The sequence below is a fragment of the Phaenicophaeus curvirostris genome, chromosome 3 (genome assembly GCF_032191515.1).
Source record: "Phaenicophaeus curvirostris isolate KB17595 chromosome 3, BPBGC_Pcur_1.0, whole genome shotgun sequence".
NCBI classification, from domain to species: domain Eukaryota; kingdom Metazoa; phylum Chordata; class Aves; order Cuculiformes; family Cuculidae; genus Phaenicophaeus; species Phaenicophaeus curvirostris.
In genome coordinates, this window is record NC_091394.1 from 55,487,965 (window position 1) to 55,510,045 (window position 22,081).

Genomic DNA, 22,081 nt, shown 5'->3' on the forward strand with positions numbered 1-22,081 from the left:
TTGTCTGTTTTTCACAGCGAGATAACCATTTTAACATTTAACTCCCAGATTCCGTTAGCTCAAATAAGGAGAGCAGCAACAAAAAGTGAAAATGAATTATAAATGCTACTGAATGGAAAAATGTTGTGACCACCACAGAAAATGCTATTAAGAAGTTTAGACTATGTATCCACATTTGTAATCATAAGACCACTCACCTGTGATTCATGATCTGGATAAAGTCTTTACTCTTTAACTGCAAATGAAGTTCTGGTATTTCTTCTGCCCGGCACATTATTACTTCCAGGCAGTAGGTTTTCATCACACCATGAAGTTTGGGTATCAAAAAGAATACTGCGTTCATAAACCTTAATACAACCAGAAGCCCACAAAAGAAAAGAGAATTATTTTCTGTCATTCTTCTACATCTACAATGAATGTACCATGTAAATCATGATATACCTGTCAGCAAGAGGTGCAAAATTCTTAACGACTTTATTCAAGCATTGAACAAACTTATCCTGTTGGGTGTTCTGAAGATGTTTTAATAGTCTTACGACACAATCATAAACTGGATCTTCCAGTACCTGAAAAAGAGAAAGACAGTCAGACAAGCATAGCCATGAAACTCTAACCGCCTTAGACATCACACAGTTCTGCTGCTGTACTGTTTCATTCTAGCGCATTTCACTATGTAAGATACACCTTATCTTGACATTTATATTGCCTCATGGCTGCTGTACAGCTATGCTTGATTGAAACACGATTACGTGCTTAAACAATAAATTTGTGAGCCTCCTTTGCTTTGGAACCAATGCCTTAATTTTGAAATACAAGTTGCTTAGTACGCTTACATAAATAACACATAGGTTCTTATTCAGTATGGCAGATTTCCAACTAATTAATGTAAAAAAAAAAGTGAAAAGGTGAAAAATAATCAGCAACCTTCACTTACTGTCAAAGGAATAAGCTTTGCATACGATAAACTATTTGCACCACTTCTGCTCATTTATTCAAACTACTGTTTATAATGGAGCTTGTAATACTGTTAAAGAGAAGACTGCGGGAATTCAATCTACAACACGTGCTCTGCAAACTGAAAGAGCAGTCGGAACACAACACAGTTCAGCAGGGAAAGTAGCAAGAATAGTAAGGAGACAAGAACATATAAAGTTAATAATCCACCTAGTCAATATCTAGGTATTTTTGTCTTCAATAGCAGCTGCCAGATGATATTTAGAGGGTACACATGAGCCTCCTTTTCTCTCATACCACCAAACATGTATCCATCATTAGATTTTGGATTGTAGACTGTACCTTATTGTCTATTGTCTTCCTGTTCAAGGATAGTTTTTTTTTTTTGCGTGAATTTGCATCAGTCACTGTTGCTGATGCACTGATGCTACTTACCCCTAGAACCTTTTCTGGCAGCGAATTCCAGAAGCTCATTAACTGTTATGTAAAGAAATACTTCTAGCATCTGTCTCAAACAGATTTCTGTGACCACCAAGCACTATCCCCTAGTTCTAGAACTGTGGGATTTGGTGGGTAACAGTTTTGTATTCACATTATCCACTACCTAGAAAATAACTGGATTCAAAATAAAATACCTTCAAATTTTACATCAGCACTTACAAGTTACTCAGCATCCTCAGATATACTCAAAAGGTAGTCCTGACCTTGCCAACTTGCAATTTTATTCCTTAAAACAAACTGAAAACCCTTCCCATCCCACCCCACCAAAAAAAACCCACAACAAACCAAAAGAAGTCAAACCTTTAAATGTAGCATACACTACTGGTTACTGTTGGCGAAAGCTGAACAATGCCTCAGAAAGAAACCATTCATTGTCAGCTCCAAAGGAAGAGGACAGCTGAACTAAGTAATCATACAATGCATATACAATTAAGACAGGACTGGTCACACACAATACAGTTCACTCACATTTTCTCTCTCAGAAATGTACTGAAGAGCAAGTCCCACCACTTCCGCTGCAGCTGCATAAACTTCTTTATACTTTAATGAGCCCATGTTGCTGATCAAAGCCTGAAAATACCTAACACAAAAGGTAGACATGCTGTAAGCCACTACTCCAGCACCCAATATTAAACTGAAACAAAAACCTCACCTGCCTAGGGGAACAGTGACTGCTTTTAGAAGAGTTGAATACAACATGGATTTCAACTTGCATTGCCTCAAACCCCTGCTTTGGCAATTCCTAACTCTGTTAATTCCCATGAAAACGCAACCTTGGGGCCCACTGTAAAAAAACTTACATCTTTCTAGATATTTTCCAAAATAAATGGTGGCCTGCAGTTTGCAGCTAGAAAAGCATTAGATCTGACAGACAATATCACAGGAATGACTGAACAAACCATTCTAGTAAACGAACAACGCAGCTTCCTTACTTCATGCGGACAAGTTAGCATTGCTGTCTTTGCCTTAAGCTTTTGACAAAAGTTGTCTCCAAAAAGCTGCATTTCTCACCTGACACGATCAATTTCACACTTAGGGTCAAAGGGAGGTAAATTGTTAGCAAGGACAATTCCCAGCAGCTGAATTCCCACTGAGTTGTCCTTTGTATCAGGGTCTCCACCAGAAAACTTTTCAAATATCAAACTGTTGGATAAAGACATAAAAAAAATGAAATACAGGAAAAACCTTGAGTATATGCACCATAACCACCCACTCTTTATATATATATATATACATACACACAGATATATTCACACATACACTCCCACCAAAACCAGCAGAAAGCATATATTCAGAAAGAAGCATTTAGCTTCAAAGAAGAAGCCTTTGCAAAAAATAAAATAAAATCTAAAAAAAAAGATTGTAAGCTCACACAACTTCTCTGCAACAAGTTTAGAAGCACAGCAGATCACAGATGTTTAGAGTGCGCCAGTATTGAGTGACAGCACTCAAAATTTCAAATAAAACATATGTATTTGCAGAGATTACTTCCGCTTCTCTTGTTGCTGTTGTAATCCTCTATGCTCTCCCTGCATCCCTCCATGTTGTTTTGCAAATTAAGTTACAATCTTTGGAGAATTCAGTTCTGAAGTTCTACTGTCAGCTCCAGAGGTAAAAAGTTGCAGTTGAATTCACTTTTTCATCTCCTTTGACAATGTTCACTTATATTCTTAAAATACTGCTGTGATAAATCAATTGTCTAAGTGCCTGCTTACCTGTAAGGTATGGTGAGACAATTTTTCCAACACTCTATAACTGTCTTTATGATTTCCAGATTGTGTCTGAACACAGCTCTTTTTTGGTGAAAGGCGTTCTTCATCAAGAATTCAAGCAATCTGTTAGCTAAAATCTCATCCTTAATATTCCCCTACAATGAACAGAGGCAAATATAAACATATTAATGCCATCATGAAGGCATATATAGTTTTTGAAAGCAAGTAAGTAAATAAGCTATTTTTGAAGTTAATACCTAAAAGAAAAAGTGGACTAATGTAGAAAATTATTATATATGCATAATAAAAAACTCACTCTTTCCTTACGAAAAGTCACAATAATAATAAAAATGAGTTTCAGATTTCCTTACCTTGGGAGTGGCTACACTTGTCCAGGAAAGTATAGTAACTACTATTTCCACTACCATGTAATGAATCCCTTCGCCTCCATTATTCCCAGAAACAACAAGCTGCAGCAATGGACTAAGCCAATGCTTGGCATAAGGTCGGAAAACCTATGGAAAACAGGATAATCAGTGACCAAGTATTAAATAGCATGCTGTTTAGTAATCATGGCAGGTAAGACTGTTAAATAAACATAACAAAAATAAAAACAGTGACTCCAACATAAAGGCATATATTGTTTTACGAAAGCTCAAAATTAAATAAGCTATCATTTATTATCACTCTTATCACTTTGCTTAACCTCCGAAGCAACAACCACAAAAATTTTTAATTAACTCTCAAACATAAACTATCTCCAGCTACATTCCTCAGTTCTGGATAGAAACCCTTAACCAAGTAGTCTGATAAAACTAATTATTTCACTAGGGTCCACGTAATACAGCTCCCGGACAGAAAGCCTGTCCCTAAAGGATTTGAAAGAGTATGCCACCCTTCCATTTAAGATAGCTTTACCAAGAAAGAAGCATTAAGTGGGGGTTAAAGCTTCTTGAATTAATTCTGAAATTCAGCCTTTTCGCATTCTGGATTTGGAATATTTCAGACAGAAACATTATACTTTAAAAATCATTGTACGAAATAGGATGAGAATGTTTTACCCAAGAATGACAGTTAGCAAAATTTCCTGCTTAGGCAAAGACACACTATGTCATCATAATCTCTTTCTGCAACCAGAACATCACTTAGCTCAACAGGCTCCCATAAAACTCATCTGTGACTACTAAAAAACCATTATATTTGCTCCTTCCAAGATGGCAAACACAATCAGCCATAACTTTTACCCAGTAACAAAGAATCAATTATTTTACAGTTTACAGAAGACACCCTACTTATAGAAGTAGAGTTTGGGTGCAAAATTATTTATATTACATTCAAAATACTGGCACTATTTGCAGTTTTGGGCTATGAATGCACTCTCTTTTATCAGAGCAAACTACTCAATTTGAATGCCCCAAAAGCATTGGCTGATGAAACACTTCAACCCACAGAAGTTAAACAGTTGATATTATAATACATCCTGTTATATTAACAGCAAAAAAGTATGAAAAAAAAATTACTCACATCCTCAGTATTAATAATAAGTTTTGCTATAAAGAGGCGAATATTCAATGGCACTGCTGGATTTCCTAATTTGCTGTGCAGAAATTTCATCCAAGGAGGAAGATCTACTGGAGCTGTACCCTGAAATTAAGAGAGATGAGCAAAAATCAACTCAATTCTTGGACCAAAGAGGCTTAGCAAGCCACAAAGTCCCCAGCCTGAGCAACACAAGTCTCATAATATAGCCATAAAAATTAATAAATGTAGGAATTCAATCATTAGTCCACTTCCTTGGTATAATTTATGAAAAACTGCCAATTTTTTGGTTAATACTGGCCTCCTCCACTTTGGGTGTGATCTGGTTCCTTTGCATATGTTTAATCAGAGTGGTCATCGAAGCCATACATTCATGTTGATTGAGTTCATCCATTTCCAGCTCCATCTCATCATTTAAAACCTGGTATTCTGTGGGCTCCTGAAAGAAAAAAAGTGTTACTATGATTAATAACAACAGTGTATTCTCTTTTAAACCACGATAATGCCGTGAGTCATTCAGATCTTATCTGTATTTACAGATTTGACTATATGCTCACAGTGTGCACAACAGGGAACTCATGAAATGCATTGTTCAGACACCTCTCAAATCTATGTATCACCTGTGCACTTCTTTTACTTTCTGTGCCAGGAGAAGTCAACTTCATGTTACTCTGATTTGCCAGGATAGATGTAGCAACTGAAGAAGGAAAAGGTAGCTTACAGTAATTACTTCATTTTATAGCTGAAAGAATGCGTTAACACCTTCCACAGGTGGAAAGCTCTGTTTTTACGGATGTATTTTTTCACACTGACTAGCAACCACAGCAGCTTTCTCTTTTCCTATACAGAGTAAATCGCAAAATGAAATTGTTCACAGTTAGAAATTACATTACTAGACAAAGCAGACAGAAAGTACATTTCTGGTTAACTTCACTGCAGCTTAAACTACCTCCTTGCTCCAAAACATGGGAACATCTTATCTTTACCAATGCTAACAGTCATTTTGACAAATTTAATCTTCAGTGTCTACGATACTTTCACAAACTTTCTTACTGTTTCATAGGAAATATCTGTCCTATCAGTAACACTGTTGATGAGGCATCTCTTAACTGCAGAAGGAATACAACTTCCAAGTCTCAGACAATATTAAATGCTCTTCTTCCGAGAGCAAGAGTCAAATACAAGTTGAGTTGTCACAATAGATGTAGAAAAGTAATACTATGTTTGATCATTTATTCCATACATTTGATAGAACCAGCTTGGTCAAGTGGCTTCAAAGACCAAAAGAGAAGGAAAATGAGGAAGCTGGGTGCCTAACAGCAAAACACCACCAACACAGGACACTCCTGGAATGCACACAAAGTCACAAGCCACTTTTTTATAACTCTGGCTGGACTTCACTCACATCACTCAACTTCAGAAATTCAAGGCAGGGTATTTATTTTCTCCAGCTGTAGCCAGTGGAGAGATGGGAGATGAAAAATGACTGACAGAACACAGTTCAAGTCCTGCACCCTCATCTTCTAGAGGAACCCATACTCAGTCAAGTAGAACAAATATAGGAGACTAGACAGTTCTCTTCCTTAACCCTAATAAATATATTCAGCTGTTAGAAAGCAAAAAACTTTTCTTGTTACAGCACATTAGTAACTAAATTACCTTCCTCCTGAAACGAGCACTGCTAGCTGTAACATCTTGGGAGCTATAAGAAAACCCTTGGACTCCAGTAGAAAAATCAAACTGACTCATTTCCTCACTCAAACTGCTATCCATCATGTATGATGCAGAAGCTAAATACTTGGGTTCATCTAAATTGGAAAAAGAACAGACCATTAATCAAAGTAATTACAGGAAACAAGCCTTTATTAACCACTAAAAGTTGATGGTGGGTAGGAACTGGTTGCTAGATAAAGTACATTGAATACTTTTATTTGTTCCTGCTACTGTAGAATCCAATTAGCAACACATCAATGAACACTGTATGAAAGGTCAAAAAGCATTTTTTTCATAGGCATAAATTACTTTCATACCTGGATCGCTATTCCCTGCATCCCTGGCCTCCTTTCTAATAGCAATGTACCTCTTCTTCCTTTCCAGAGGTACCTAAACAGCAAGATATAGACTGAAAATTAGTTAAATTTTCTTTACTTACAATTATTTGTTCACAGAACAGCCAAAATATTATCAAAACCATTTAACATTAATGGAAATCCCATGTTGTAAATAATTATACTTAACGCTACAGAAAAACAACAAAATTAGTTATTCCTATAGCTGTTCATTACCAGATTAAGTGAGCCAAAAAGTATTCAAGTCAGGTGCACTGCAGGTGTGTTGTAAAATTCAAGTCTGTATTTCTCTCAGAAAAATGTATTTAAAGCATTAGAGGAGTACTCCATATCTTACTCACTAAAGAGTCCTCTTTCTCTATGTGAGATCTGACCTAGTCTACAGTGACTACCCTGTTAAACCCATACTAACTTTTTGCCTGGAAACACTACAGCCTATTAATTCCACTCACCTCAATTTCTACAGGAAATGTATACTGACGCTGCAGGTCTACCAAATTTTCAAAAATCAGCAAGTTCTGCAAAACAAAGCGTATTTGGAAATATCAAAATTATAATACTGCACGCAACAATAATTGCTCTGAATGTATTTTATTTTTTCATTAAAAAAACAGATCAACATATAAAACAGAAAATATGGCATATTTGCTCTTCTGAATCAATACTTTCAAGAAAGTTTTGGTATTCAACTGCTCAAGAATTCACAGTACAGACAATGTGCTCTGTAAAGAGGGTATCTCTTATTCAGATATATTCTAAACACTGGAGTACTTAAACAATAGTTTTTTTTCTCAAATTGTAGACAACATATTGAGAAGGGAGGAAAACCAGGGTAAACATATCACTACTTTGACCATTCTCAAACAGATAGTAAAACATTCATCAGCCTTTCAAACTGCACTAAAGTCAGCCACGACTCCTTCTATTTCCTTCTTCTGTAGCTTGTTAATATAACTGCACGTCATTCAGGTTTGATGCTTTGATTTATTGCAAATAAGTAAGATCACTTAGTGTCACAAGATTTATAAGACTTCTAACAGGAATAACAGCTTCTCACCTTTTCAGATTTTTCTGAAAAAAGAAAGCCTTGATAAAATTTACTTTCAGTGAAGACACAACTTATAACAGCAATAGCACAATTATATGCCGCGCAGTGATATTGTCTCCTCTTCTCCAGCAGCTGATTCTCTCCTGCCATGTTTTCTGTAAATGCATCATAGCATGACCTTAAAATAAAAACAGGCAAGAAAACATCATCAGAAGTCCCCCAGAGACCAAACAGAATTTCTAGTGATTTTTTTTTTATTATTATTATAGTAGCATTAAACAACTGCAGACATGAACATTCAAAGTTCTCTGCAGGTACAGTGTGCTGAAATGGAACTATTCAGCAATGACAAAGCCAACCTCCCCAGTATTTACAGAGCAGCTTTTATTGTCAGAAATACAATGACAGACTATTTTTCAATAGGATGTTTCGACTCATGCATAAATCTCTCTTGTGGTCCTTTCCAAAGAAATTATGAAGGGACAGGCATGCTATGCTATGCTATAGATCAGCCAGAGAAAACCAGCTTAGAAAATCACCTTGAGCAAAATCAATCTTCTACTTTATATAGTATGTTTTAAAAGCATATCTGCCCCAAACCTAATTGGAAACCACAAAGAAATAAAAGAAATAATAGTCTTACTTTATTAATGTCTTGGTAAGCTCATTTCCTTCTGCACTCATGGAGCCACGGTAAGCTTGGTTAATTTTAGAGTCCTTGGAGTAAACATCCTCTTTTGAAAGACGCACATACATCACTTCTAGCAGCTTGTAATACCCCATTTTCTTGGTGACTTGTGTATCAAAAGCATATTCATTGGACTAGAAACAAATAAGCAAAACCTCAGAAAGAGATTTCCCGGATCTTGTCCTTCCTAAGGAACTCCACAGTTACCTTTTCTACTGAACGGCCTTCAACTTATTTCTACCTTCTAGAACATAGAAGACAGCTGATGATAACAAAAGACTGACAGACTCTGAATTCCTGTGTAATACAGTTACTAAAACTATTTTCACCTGCTCTTTACCAGGTGGACTGTCTTAGCTACAAATGGTCTAAATTATTACAGCAATACTGGAGTAAAATAATCTGAATACAAAGTAACGGCTCAAACTCTTGACACCTGTAAGCAAACCATACATACCTGTCATCACAAAACCATAGAATCATTTAGGTCGGAAAAGACCTTCAAGATCATCAAGTCCAACTGTAAGTCTAACACTGTCAAGTCCATCACTAAATCACGCCCCTGGAGTGCCACATGCGCATGTTTTCTGAATACCTCCAGAGATGGGGACTCGCACTCGTCCCTGGGCAGCCTCTTCCAAATCTTGACAAGTGTTTCTTGAAGAAATTTTTCCAATATGCAATCTAAACTTCCCCTGGTGCAACTTGAGGCTATTTCCTCTCATCCTATCATTTCTTACTTGGAATAAGAGACCAACACTCACCTCACTAAAGCCTATTCTCAGGTAATTACAAAGAGCAATAAGATCTCCTCACAGCCTCCTTTTCTCCAGGCTAAACAATGCCAGTTCCCTCCACCGCTCCTCGTAAGACTTGTGCCCTAGATCCTTCACCAGCTTTTTTGCCCTTCTCTGGACACACTCCAGCAGCTCAACATGTTTCTTGTTCCGAGGGGCCCAAAACTGAACACAGTATTCAGGGTGCGGCCCCACCAGTGCCAAGTACAGGGGTACAATCACTTCTGACACCCTATTTGCAATACCATTTTTGATACAAACCAGGATGCTACTGGCCTCCTTGGTCACCTGGGCACACTGCTGGGTCATGTTCAGCCAGCTGTTAAGAAACACCCCAAGTCCTTTTCTGCCAGGCAGCTCTCCAGCCATTCGTGCCCAGGCTTGCAGTGTTGCACAGGGCTGTTGTAGGCCTAATGTAGGACCCTGCACGTATAGCCTTGTTGAAACCCATATAGCTGGTGTCAACCCATCTATTCCAGCCTGTTCAGGTCCCTCTACAGAGCCTTCCTTCTCTCAAGCAGATTGATACTCCTGCACAACTTGGTTTTGTCTGCAAACTTATGAGGGTGAACTTAATCCCTTATCCAGGTCATTGATAAAGGTATTAAACAAAAAGGCCTCAACACCGACCTCCCGGGAATATCACTTGTGACCAGCCATCAACTGGATTTAGCTCCATCCACCACAGACCTTTAGGCCAAGCCATCCAGCCAGTTTTTTTCCCCAGCTAAGAGTACACTCATCCAAACCATAAGCAGCCAGAAGAAACAGTGTCTGAGGCCTTACTAAAGTCTAAGTAGACAATACCCACAGCCTCTTCCTCATCCACCAAGTGGGTCACTGCATTGTAGGAGATCAGGTTAGCCAGGCAGGACTTGCCTTTCCTAAATCCATGCAGACTGGGCCTGATTGCCTGGTTGTCCTGCACTTCCTGTACTCAAGATTGTATGTTCCATGTATGTTCCCCAGCACTGATGTCAGGTTGATGAGCCTGGGGTTTCCTGGATCCTCTTTCCGTTCCTTCTTGTAGAAGGTTATCACATTTAGTAACTTCCAGTCAACTAGTACCTCCCTGGTTAGACAGGACTGCAAAGTGGCTTGGTGGGCACTTCCATCAACTCCCTCAATACCCTTAAGTGGATCCCATCCAGCCCCATAGACTTACATGTGTAGCAGGTTGCTAACCATTTCCTCCTGGATTATGGTGGCCCCATTCTGCTCCCCCTCCCTGTCTTCCAGCTCAGGGGGCTGGGTATCCCGAGAACAATTGTTTTTGGTATAAAAGACTGAGGCAAAGAAGGCATTAAGTACCTTGTCCTTGTCCTCATCCTTTGCCATTATGTTTCCCCTCACATCCCATAAAAGATGAAGATTCTCCTTAGTCCTCCTTTTTTTGCCAACGTATTTATAAAAACATACCGGGTATCATTCCTGAGTTCCTTTATGTATCTCACTTTGGTGCCAACATCTGCACTAACAGAAACATGGTGGGGGTGTCTCTACACGTGCCTTGGTTTTAGCATTTTGTTTTTAATAACTGTTACTAAATTTGCATCATTTCAGAATCTTCTTTGTCCTGCTGCCTTTAAACAGTTGCATCAGCAAAACCATGGAAGTGAAAAGCTATGGCAAGAGAGTCACCTCCACTGACAACAACAATCAGTGCCTGTGAGTACACTCTAAACTGGAGGATGGACTGTAAATACAGAAAGGATGATCTGTGCTCCCAATCTCCTGCTGAAGGATCTTGGCAATGATTAGAAGATGTGTTTCTTTCTCTGGAACTAAGACACCTAATGTAAGAGCTTTCTTTACAGAAACTGAATACCCCTTTTTTATAATGTTATAACAGGCTACAATTTAATACCACTTTTATATTTCTCTGTTAGAATGGGGTTTTGCTTTCAACAGAGCTTTAGATCCCTTTAGAGATAAATATGTATCGGTAATATTCCAACTTCAATTTTTATACACAGCTGTTATACAAACATACATTAAACTCAAAACAACAGCATGTTGGGGAAAAAGAAAAGTTTCTCAGTAATAACCAAACTATGTAATTGGCACAAACCTCTACTCCAAGACACAAAAAACTGGAAAGCAAAAGGTTTCACTGTCTTGTTCAAAGTCAAGCAAAATGTACATACAAACACCAACATTTTATCGGACCTTCCCCAATCCTAAAAAACCCGAAAGTAATACATACTTTAGTAAACCTGGAATTAAGCGCATCCATAGCCTGTACTATAATCTTTCCAAAGAACTCTCTTAGGGCATCCAAGTTGCAGTGCCACAAGAGAGTGAGGAGAGAGCGATCCATAAACGCTTGACGGGTAGTATTTGAAAGAAGGTCTTCACGCTGGAACATTTTGTGAACAGTGTCCAACAACATCACCTGTTTATCAGTGGTACTCCTAAAGAAATAGAATTCTCAAGATGAAAACTCTTTTACCACATCCATTTATATTTCAACCCCCCCTCACATTTACAGTTTTCACTGTCTTTGTTCAAACTCTCTCAGGTTATCCTCCTACAAGACATGCAAGACCAGGTTTAATCACTGCTTATTGTGGAGCTCTCCAAAAAAAATCTCATCTTCTTATTCTGCAATGGACGGTAAATTTACTTGCATATCTTTGTTAGTTTAATCATTAACTTTCTTAGTCCCTTTTTTGCTGAACAACCTAAAAGAAAACTGATTGTGTATACAAGAAGGTTGGGGAGAAAAAAGAAGGAAAAAAAGGAGAAGATTTCACTGTTACAAGGTCCTCCTGTGGCATATCAAGTGTACCACTACTCGATGAGCTGTTGTTCTGAATCGTTTTATAAAAACTAAAACTTAAAAAATGGGATATGGGCCTAAAGGTAAATGACTTCATCCAGGAAACTACATGCTCCAACAGTCACTACTTAATAGCTCATCGTGAACTGGAATGTTTGAGTTTGGAATAGACTGAAGACCTCTTCTATGGGAAAAGCATGTTTGCACCTACAATTTACCATACTGGAAACTTTCAATTTAATAAATGTGTTGCTGTATTTTCAAAGGGGTGGAACAAAGTACTTAACTGTCAGTTTAAGTGATCACACAGTTATACAGGGACAGCAAATACAGGTATCACACACAATTACTATCTTAAACTGAATTCTGACAGAACAAGCTAATTAACAGAAGATTTTACAAAATTTGCCCAGGCATTGGAAGTGCCATTAGGAAGTTGCTGCTATTTGGCCACACTTTGGAACTATTTTGGAAACATGAACACAAAAGTAAAATCCCAATTAAAAACCTTACATAGAACTTCACGGTGCAAATCATCACAATGCAATAGAGGAAATACATTTGCTTCAGTAAAAAATCCAATGAGAACCAGAGCAAAATCCATGAGATCAAACTCACCTTCTGGAAATCCTTTTGAAGCTGGCTTGAAATAAGTCCTCCATGAAATGTCTGTGGTCCCTACAGAGTACTTCTGTCATCAGCTGCAACAGCATTGGACTCTGAGACAATTCTAATGCATCTAAAAACTGAAAAAGAAGTAATGTGTAATATAAGGAGCCACACTGGATCAAATCAGTTTCACGTAACTATGTAATTATTTTTCATACTGATCAGAAGCAGATGCACAGACAAATGTTTATTTGATGTGTATCTGTCCATTACACTAATTGATAAAAACATTAACTCAGAACAAGAAGCTGATCTTATCTGAACTGAATCTCTCCCTAATTCCAGATCCTGTGAAACATTGTTTCTAGATATAGTTCACTTAAGATTTCTTATTACACATTCATTAAAAATACTTACCTTTTTAGTGCAGTCTACATAGTTATTGTGCTTCAGGGTTCCTTTGGGAAACTCATCTGACCTCATGGGAAAATTGAAAGCAACAAGTTGATCAAGAGCATTCTTAAGTTCATTAAGTTTTTCTCCAGTCAAATTAGTGAAGAATGGAAGAATTATCACTGCTTGACCCTGAAGAAAAGAAATGCAGTTTCACATACAAAAAATAAAACAAATAGAATAGGGCCACAAAGTAATCAACAGTGGCTGTGGTTACTTATTCAGTGGCTCAGGGCCCAATAGAGACACATTAAATAGCTCATCTTTAAGGTGCTAGTTCAGAAAAGAGCTTTGGTCACTACCGAGTTGGTTTTAACAGCTAATTAATATCTGATGGCTGACATAACCACTGATAAGACCTTATTGTTCTTTTAAGCCAGCATCCATTATCACAGAAGTCACTGATTTGAGGTACCAGGTAGCAGCTAAAGATCTCAGGCTTTATTTATTTTGAATGTACAGGAAAGTACAAAACTCTGTCTAGCTAAAGGCAGACTGACCAAGCAGCAACCATGCAAAGCTGTTCCATAAATACAAAATGTTCAGTCTTCTAGTCCAAAGCTTATGATCTAGCATCTTTTGTAAGTTCCACTTTCAGCCTGCAGTTCTTTATCTCCCCCTCCTGACCAAGCCATATACAGCAGTTAATCTGTTAGTATCAGTCTTGTAATTCAAGACATGGACATTAAAATCATTGTAGATGTTTGTAATTTGTAATTTGTTTGTAATTTGGAAACGGCACTCCTTCTAAAAGCTGTCATTTCTCAAAACTACTTGCAACTGACAGTAAGTATTTTTAATAAAAATTACATGTCTTTCAGCAGGGCAAGACAAAAAAGGAGCCCCTCATATTGTCTTCTTTATGAAGAGCAAAAAAGGATGATTTACAATTTTTAGGATGCTGAACAGGACAATAAAAAATGGGTAAGATACCCATGTTACTGTGCAAACAAAGGTAAAGTTTAAGCCAAATAACAGGGAATTTAATGAACTACTACCATTTTAATCTGGGGAGGGTGGGGAAGCCACTGAAGTGTGCAATTTACCTTAAGATTTAAGCCTAAACTCTGATCAGTAAGCAGACTAGTATAGGTATTAAAAACAGCTGTAAATGCTTCATGATTGGTATTGAAAGAAACTGAAGAGTCTATCTGGAAAAAGAAAAGAAACAAAGAAATCAGGATTTTTTTTTTTTATAATTACTTAAAGAGATCATTGTCTCAAAGAACTTTTTTATAAAAGCCTTAAGCTATAGAACTGAGGATTTCCAAAAATACACACTGAATTAACAGAAAGTACATACCGAGTGACTTTGGTTTTGAAAGGATTATCAAAAAGAATTATAAAAGCTCCTACATAGTACAAGCAATCACAATGTTGGATATTTTCCAGTTCAAAAAGATATCAAGCTCACTCTTAAAGCCAGATTTCCTATTGGTCACTTCACTGCCAGCTAATACAGCAATACAACTAACATTCTGTGTCCTGAAACATAATTCCATTTAAAAATAATTAATTATAATAAAGAAAAAAATTCTCAATCAGTGATCTTTGTGTGTATTTGTGTATAGCACTTTTACACGATCCTAAAAACCCCCAAGAGGATAAGTAGATAAAACGTTTTCAAAACAGAGAAAGAAAAAAACAAAACACCCAAACCCCAATGTCACAGAAATTAAGTGTCTTTGAAATAAAGACCTTTCAGCAGTCTGTCTGGGTGCCAACATGACAAAGAATGTTATCAGAGGCTGTTTCAAAGTTATCCCCTGTACTTGTACCAATTCTCCTGAAGAATGAAAGGAAGCTAAAACATGAGATCAGTTTAATAAAAACAAAGGGGGGGAAGGAAAGATAAGAGCAAAATCTAGCAATTTCTGTCTAACCAAACAGTTCTTGTACTGTACAAACAGAAAGACATCACCAGATTCTGATCCTCTCCACACTTTTCCCCTCAAAAAGAACAAATCAGCATTTCTTCAAAACAAGAAATTTCCTACACAATTAGAAAAGTTACCCAGATTTTATAAAGTAACGCATACCTGGAAAACTTTTGCCAGCAGAGTCAACACTGCCATTTTGCTCTCAGGAGCTGAACCTTGGGCCCACCAGCTGTCAAGTTTCTTCCAGTTTCTTAGTACAGCTGTGGCCAGTTTCACTCCCTGCTGCTTGCGTACAGTACGCTCCCTAAAACTCCGATCTAGCATGCCGTTCAAAATGCTGCCAACCTGAAAGAAGAAATATGTTAGATTTTTGCATCCCAAGTGAAGTGATGATAGGATCTCTTCACTGCCATGGGCAATAATGAAAAAAGTATCACAGATTCAGGGGAACCGCCAGACTGAAAGGCTGCTGCTTAAAGAAAAGAAAGAAAATCTCTTCAATTTAGGCTCTTTCTGTCCAACTTTACATTTCTCCTAAAAGCATCTAAATGAGAAGCATCTTTCTCTTCTTTGACTCTGTCAGAAATTTTTAGGATCTATAATTATAACATCTTAATTCTATCCCACATCCTTAAATATAATTAATGGAAAGTAAATGCCTAATTAAGGAACTTCAAAAATCCCACTCTGACACATCAGCAAACTTGACTTTAATTTATTGCATCACACAGCAATGTTAGATTTAAATCTCAAGAGGATACAGAGGTTTGCCTTCAGAAAATTAAAACTACACTTTTCAAAAAGATTTCTATCGAATTCATTCCTGTTTCTTCAGAGTACAGTGCAGTAACACCTCCTCATACCTTTTTTGTGAATATGGAGAATTAAATGATAAAGTATAATTTCTTTAAAGATCAATACTTGTAAATTTTAGTTAGTGTGAAGCTGAGCAATAGAATTAGCATATACGCTAATTTATTTGCATACATTTTCCAAAGTAACAAACCACAGCACATCAGATATGAACTAAGGATGCCTGAATCTCAAGCAATCTCAATTTAATTCCAAGCTGAATTCTGCATTCTCCTCTTGAATAGATGGCAACTACGTAATAAACTGCATTAGTGTTATCAACCTTGTGATTTCACCAGATTTCGATGGGTACTGTAAAATAAACCTTATTTTTTAATTCTCGTATGTCACAAGGTCCTAGAACTAAAGAATAGATACATTGCCAAATGTGATTATAAACATATTTTTTTAAGTCAAGCAAAGAACAACAACAGATAGCAGACAACAGGGAAGTGTTTGTGTGACCCAATTTCATTGTTTATTTACCTTAATTAAATAAATGAAGACTTTTAACATTATGTAGCTAGTGTAGATTAGTAGCCTATCATTTATCAGTGACACTTTTCGAAGTGTATCTATTTTGGCATGCTCCGTACTACAGCCATCACAAGTATTAGTCTTTTAAAATAGGTATACATCTCTCTACAAGCATTATAAAAAATTACGCTCATGGTGTTTTAAAACATTACTTGGATGCAACCTGTTTAAGTACACCATCTTGGATGAAAAAGATACAATTTTTTTTAAAAGGACTATCTACTTCCCTGAGCATCTTCTTAAGTGAAAGGGAAAGTGGGGTTTTGATCTTTCTTTTTTGACCTGTTTGTCAGAAGCTCTGAAAGAAGGCTTCTCAATTATAACATGCTTCCTTTACGGACCTGAAGGTGAGTTCTACATTGGTAAGTAGTATGGACCAACAGAGACCAAGTACATGACATCCACCCTGTATTTATTTCAGATTATGGTGGGTTGTGCATGTATATATGTGTTTGTTTCTCTTTTCAATACATCGATCCAGCTCCACTCTAGTTCTGTGGACTAAATGCCCATTAGTAATTGGAGTTCATTTTCCAGTTTAGTTTTAACCAAAACAAATCCAGTATGCATGCTCTGGGACCTCTCTACAATGAAAATCAAAGTGCAGGAAGTGGGAACATTCAGACTTGCTTTGAAAGGACCCTCTTGATCTTAAGCACTATGCAAAAAAAGTTCTTCAATTCATAGATTTGATTATCAGTAATAGGTAAGTACTTTCCACTCAGTTTGACGTGAGATGACAGACAGCCTAAGTTATGTCAGGTTGCCAGAGATCATGAATGTAGGACCAGTAGGCATCATACACCATGAGAAACAAACAAAAAACCCCACCAAAATGAAAAAAATCCTATAGATGAAATGCTATCCAAAGTGCAATCAAATGCACTTTCTCCCCACTATACTACTCAGTTACATCCACCAATAACAACAACAACAAAGAAGTGTTACTTCTAGCGTTCCCCATTTGACCTTCCCCTTTTAAAGAAGAGTCTAATACCATTTGGGGATTGCTGACAGATGATTCCATAAGCCGGACTATGACCACATCCAGGTTTTTCAGCAGCTGTTGATTGATGGTTTCTGAGAACAGGCTGTAGAAATACTGTCCATGAGAGAAATTGATCAGGTTCTTTGGGGATGCTCCTGATAATGGCACAGATAACACCACTGTGTTCAACAGCAGGCTTACTAGCTCCTCACACTGAAAATTAAGTAACAGAGACAAGAGTTATCTCAAGCACATTAAGTTTTACTCATTTCTTATATAAGCATGAGGGTTTTTTTTTTTTAAAGCTTCAATCCTAAACTTTTAAATGTTACCAGAAAGCACAAAAATAAAGCACAAATAGACTACCAAATGCTTGTTAACTACAACTGTCACCCAAGTCAAAGAGTTCTTACAGTTCCTGTGTAGGATTACGCATAAAGCATCTGGTTCTTCTACCCAAAATATGGGTATAAGACTATTGATGATAAGCATAAAATGATGATTCACTACAAAAACTGGAGAACTGTATCCTACCTGGTCATCAATAGCAAAGGCCAGCTGCAGGAGGCTATCAGCTAATCGCTTACTGCTGATGTCCAATGACGGCAGAGACATCCTTTCACCCCCAGGTGCAATACCTTTATAAACAACTGAAAGAATCTTAGAGCCAACTAAGAAATGAGGTCCTTCATCCTGTAGAAATAAACAAACAGATGACAATTAACGTAAACTGAAAAAATAACATAAAGGCCTTCCCACCCACCTGTATAACTAATGACAACACTTGAACTACAGATCATAGTCTCATAAAGCAATGCAAATATACCATTACAAGATACCTTTCTAACTGAGGGACAAGATTTTTAACCAGACAATCCTTCTGCATACAGAGCTCAGAACAAAATAATAGCTTTTAATACCGTCTTCAAAAGATTCTGATCCTCCTCCAGATTTTTTTCCAGATAACAGCACTACTACAGAAATAAAATGAATAGCTTAGTCAGAGCAGGTGGGCCACAAAAGGTAAACCAAGCAGCTCCTTGAATACCACCATCCTACAACCACAGCTCTAGCTTTTGTTTATATGTAGAGGATATATGGCAAATACTCTGTGGAAATTAAATATTTTGTACTTGCTAAATATAGCTTTGCTCAACAGTAGACCAACTCTCTCTCACTCCTTATGGCTGCTGCATAGTCTGTATTCCTTCAACTGCCCAAAGTAAGATAAGCTACAGTCAGGAACTTAATAGAAAGAATTCTTTCGAGTAACATATCCCACACTCTCACTCCTCAACTGTTCTCCATCCTGCTTTCCTGTAACTCAGACCCTGTATTGCACTATATTGCTTCTGATCAGACAGAATGTACTAATTTTCTAACTTTTCCCCATCACTTTGAATGTTCTCTGTAAAAATTCTTGAAAAATGATTCCTTCATATGGTATTAAATGTTGATTTTTTGAGCTTTCAGTCTTGTGAAGCTCACTGAAAGAAAATTTTAGGTAGATTCTGGTTCCCTCCAAGACCTGGAAACTAGGAGAAAGACAGACATGACTCTTCCATAATTATGAAGATCATTCAAACCTCAGTATTGTCCTACTAACATTTGTAGAATAAACAGAAAACATTTATTTCTTATCCTATTCAGCATCAGCTCTTCGCTGTTCATTTCACTTACGCAACTTCATCTAATCTGTTCTCTATTTTCATACTGGCCTTTTACACAGGAAAATCTCTTTACTGTATAAAAATAAACAATTACCTGATTGTGAAGAACAGAATGAAGGAGGCCAGATTTCTGGAGTTGCTTGCAGGCTGAAAGGAGAGCACTAAACCTAACTTGATCAAAACGTGCGTCTGAATTAAACAGATCAACAGAACAAAGGTCCTCAAGGCTAATAGGAAAAGAGAAACAATAACATTACATCGGTGGGGAGCTCCATGTGCAACTGTACACATTATTTATTATCCATTTCTCATGGTGAGTAGCATTTATTCTGGATTCATGCTCACCAGAAAGCACCTACTTACCTCTGCGGCGTGATTCTTTTTTTAATGCACAATTTCAAAGACTCCTTATAGGGAGATTTCATCAAAGCTTTCATGAGTCTTACTGAGATATCTGGGAGATTTTTCATGACTTGCACATCAGCAGTGTTAAAACCTACATGCGACGGATCACACACTGTCATCACCAGAAGCTCTATAAGGCTTGCATTAAGCAATTCCTTCTCAAGTAGCTAGAAAGAATGAAAGATTAAATAAAAGCTTTATTTAAAAATCCATTTAGATTTCCCTATTTTATTCTTCATAACTAATACTTAGTTCTTGTATCTAAAATGAAACAGAACATAAACCAGTAACTATTCTTGCTAAGCAACATTCTTTTTCTCTGTGAAATGTCTGACTTTCCATCAATTGTGCTAATACACAAAGATCAAGTACCTATACAAATATACATAGAATATATGCTATCTCAACAAACTGCACATAAGATTTTATGTCCACATAGGCCTGTTTCAGTCCTGATTACACCTGTAACCACCAGGAAATCCAGATGTACACCTCTGTGCACACTATTAATGACTAATTTAAAACAAAAGACAGTCAGTTTCAGAACTAAAGCTTGCAGTGTGAATGCCATAAGAGACTGGTAAGTACTATAATTTGTATGGCTGAATACAGTTTATATTGCAGCAAAGCAAGGCAAATGGAGATACCTGAGTATTTATACTGAATTCAAGAAAGAATTGCCCTAATCTGCCTTTGTCTTTTAAGCAGCTATCACCATCACACAGTTAAGGCCATCAGGAATCACACAAGAAATATTCATTGCAAGTGCACCATACAGAATGACACTTTCATAGTCAGCAGACAACTGGAATACACAGGAAATATTAATTTCTCCAATGAAAACTAAATCAACCACTAAAATTCAACTCTGCAATATAATTCTTTTCACTTACATCTGAAAGCTGTAACAGTCTGTGACACTTAGTCATCATTTTCAGTTAAAACACAACTAAAAATGATGTTCTCCAGCAAACTAATCTTGCAATAAAAACACAAAATCTCTAACCACATATAAAACATGTAACTTTTATCCACTACAGATTTCAGTGCCTACCTTCCAGAAGTCCTGCTGGCATGTTTCCAGGATCATTGTGACAAACTCCATGATTCGGACTATAATTGTACACTTGCTGTAATTATACAAATCTCTCTCTTGTGGACTAAACATGCTGCCTTTTGAACTGCAATCAAAGCATTGCTCTGCTGCATGGATATCATGTAAAGCAATAGTTTCAAGGAAGAACTGCACAGATTTCAAGAATGAGGATCTTTCTTTTACACCTAAGAAGAACCACAATAACTTGAAATGGTGCAGCAGCTCTCAACTTTCAAATACATTATTTTTTGTTTGGAAGAAAACAGTCGAACTGAGACACAAACCAGAAAGTCAACACATCTCACACCAGTATTTTCTGAATGCCCTAGCTTTGTACTTACTTATCATTACAAGCACTTATTAATGATGATGATTTAGGCACGTGTAATAAAAGAATAAAACTTTTAAATCCCTAGTTCTGAATAACTTAGCTCTGTGCTAACTGCATCCAACAATGATCTTACAGTATTATTTTAAACCAATACAGAGATGATACTGACAGACTGACTACCTAGAACTTCTACCAGACTGTAGATGAAATGCTACCACATGAAGTACAACTAACTGTATGAAGATACAACTGTATCAGTGATAAAAACCATTTTGTTTAGACTTGCATGAACAACTAAAAAGAAAAACTTTTTAAGAAACCCAGTGGCTACACAGAGTATTACTATGCACCTGATCAAAATTCCAATATAAGGGGTTTGAATTTGATGCAGTTCAATCATTAGGAACTGAAAAAAGGTAACATGCATGGGCTTGAAGTGAAAAATGGTCATTCTTTCATCACTTTCTGATAGCTCCTTCCAGACATAAACAAAGCAGCTTTGGAAGGCTATTAAAAAAACCCTCCAAACACACCCCCTCTAAAAGCCCGCATTATCTCCCAGTAAAAGAAGTTGCTAGTGGTTGGATGACAAAGACAGAAATTCAAAGGTATATTTCAAGGACTAAAAAGAAACATTTTCAGATACATTATTAACAAAGTACTTCATCAGAAAACACACGGTACAACAAGTGTCTCTGAAATCTCTGGAAGAGTTTGTAAAATTCATCGACCCTACCTTTAGGGAAACAAAGCTGGAGAAGGGGCTGGAGTGTCCCTTCTCACTCACTCTTACGAGGAGTGGCTGAGGGAATTGGGGTTGTTCAGTCTGGAGAAAAGGAGGCTGAGGGGAGACTTAGCATTGTCTACAACTACCTGAAAGGAGGTTGTAGAGAAGTGGGAGTTGATCTCTTTTCCCAAGTAATAAGCAATAGGACAAGAGGAAATGGCCTCAAATTGCACCAGGAGAGTTCTAAACTATATTATAAGGAAATACTACTTCACTGAAAGGGTTGTCAAGCACCGGAAGAGGCTGCCAATGGAAGTGATTGAGTCACCATCCCTGGAGATATTTAGAAGGATGTGTAGATGTGGTGCTTTGGGACATGGTCCAGTGGGGGACTTGGGAGTGTTAGGTTTACAGTTGGACTTGATGATCTTAAAGGTCTTCTC

The 22,081-nt window shown here is 37.2% G+C and overlaps 1 protein-coding gene across 1 annotated transcript in view; it reads right to left on the minus strand.

Annotated features, from left to right (window-relative positions):
• The window catches only part of PRKDC (protein kinase, DNA-activated, catalytic subunit), an 86,234-nt gene that overhangs the window by 38,508 nt on the left and 25,645 nt on the right, over window positions 1–22,081 (minus strand). Inside the window, exons 32-54 of the mRNA XM_069854076.1 lie at window positions 20,539–20,765; window positions 19,443–19,651; window positions 19,174–19,306; window positions 17,944–18,102; window positions 17,419–17,622; window positions 15,192–15,377; window positions 14,199–14,303; window positions 13,117–13,284; window positions 12,709–12,836; window positions 11,515–11,722; window positions 8,467–8,645; window positions 7,833–8,001; window positions 7,228–7,293; window positions 6,737–6,809; window positions 6,366–6,514; window positions 5,008–5,145; window positions 4,692–4,811; window positions 3,539–3,682; window positions 3,171–3,322; window positions 2,467–2,598; window positions 1,924–2,035; window positions 442–566; window positions 198–347 (exon numbers count right to left, since the gene is read on the minus strand). Of these exons, the coding sequence (XP_069710177.1) occupies window positions 198–347; window positions 442–566; window positions 1,924–2,035; window positions 2,467–2,598; window positions 3,171–3,322; window positions 3,539–3,682; window positions 4,692–4,811; window positions 5,008–5,145; window positions 6,366–6,514; window positions 6,737–6,809; window positions 7,228–7,293; window positions 7,833–8,001; window positions 8,467–8,645; window positions 11,515–11,722; window positions 12,709–12,836; window positions 13,117–13,284; window positions 14,199–14,303; window positions 15,192–15,377; window positions 17,419–17,622; window positions 17,944–18,102; window positions 19,174–19,306; window positions 19,443–19,651; window positions 20,539–20,765 (3,436 nt within the window). The remainder of the gene's footprint in view (window positions 1–197; window positions 348–441; window positions 567–1,923; window positions 2,036–2,466; window positions 2,599–3,170; window positions 3,323–3,538; window positions 3,683–4,691; window positions 4,812–5,007; window positions 5,146–6,365; window positions 6,515–6,736; window positions 6,810–7,227; window positions 7,294–7,832; window positions 8,002–8,466; window positions 8,646–11,514; window positions 11,723–12,708; window positions 12,837–13,116; window positions 13,285–14,198; window positions 14,304–15,191; window positions 15,378–17,418; window positions 17,623–17,943; window positions 18,103–19,173; window positions 19,307–19,442; window positions 19,652–20,538; window positions 20,766–22,081) is intronic.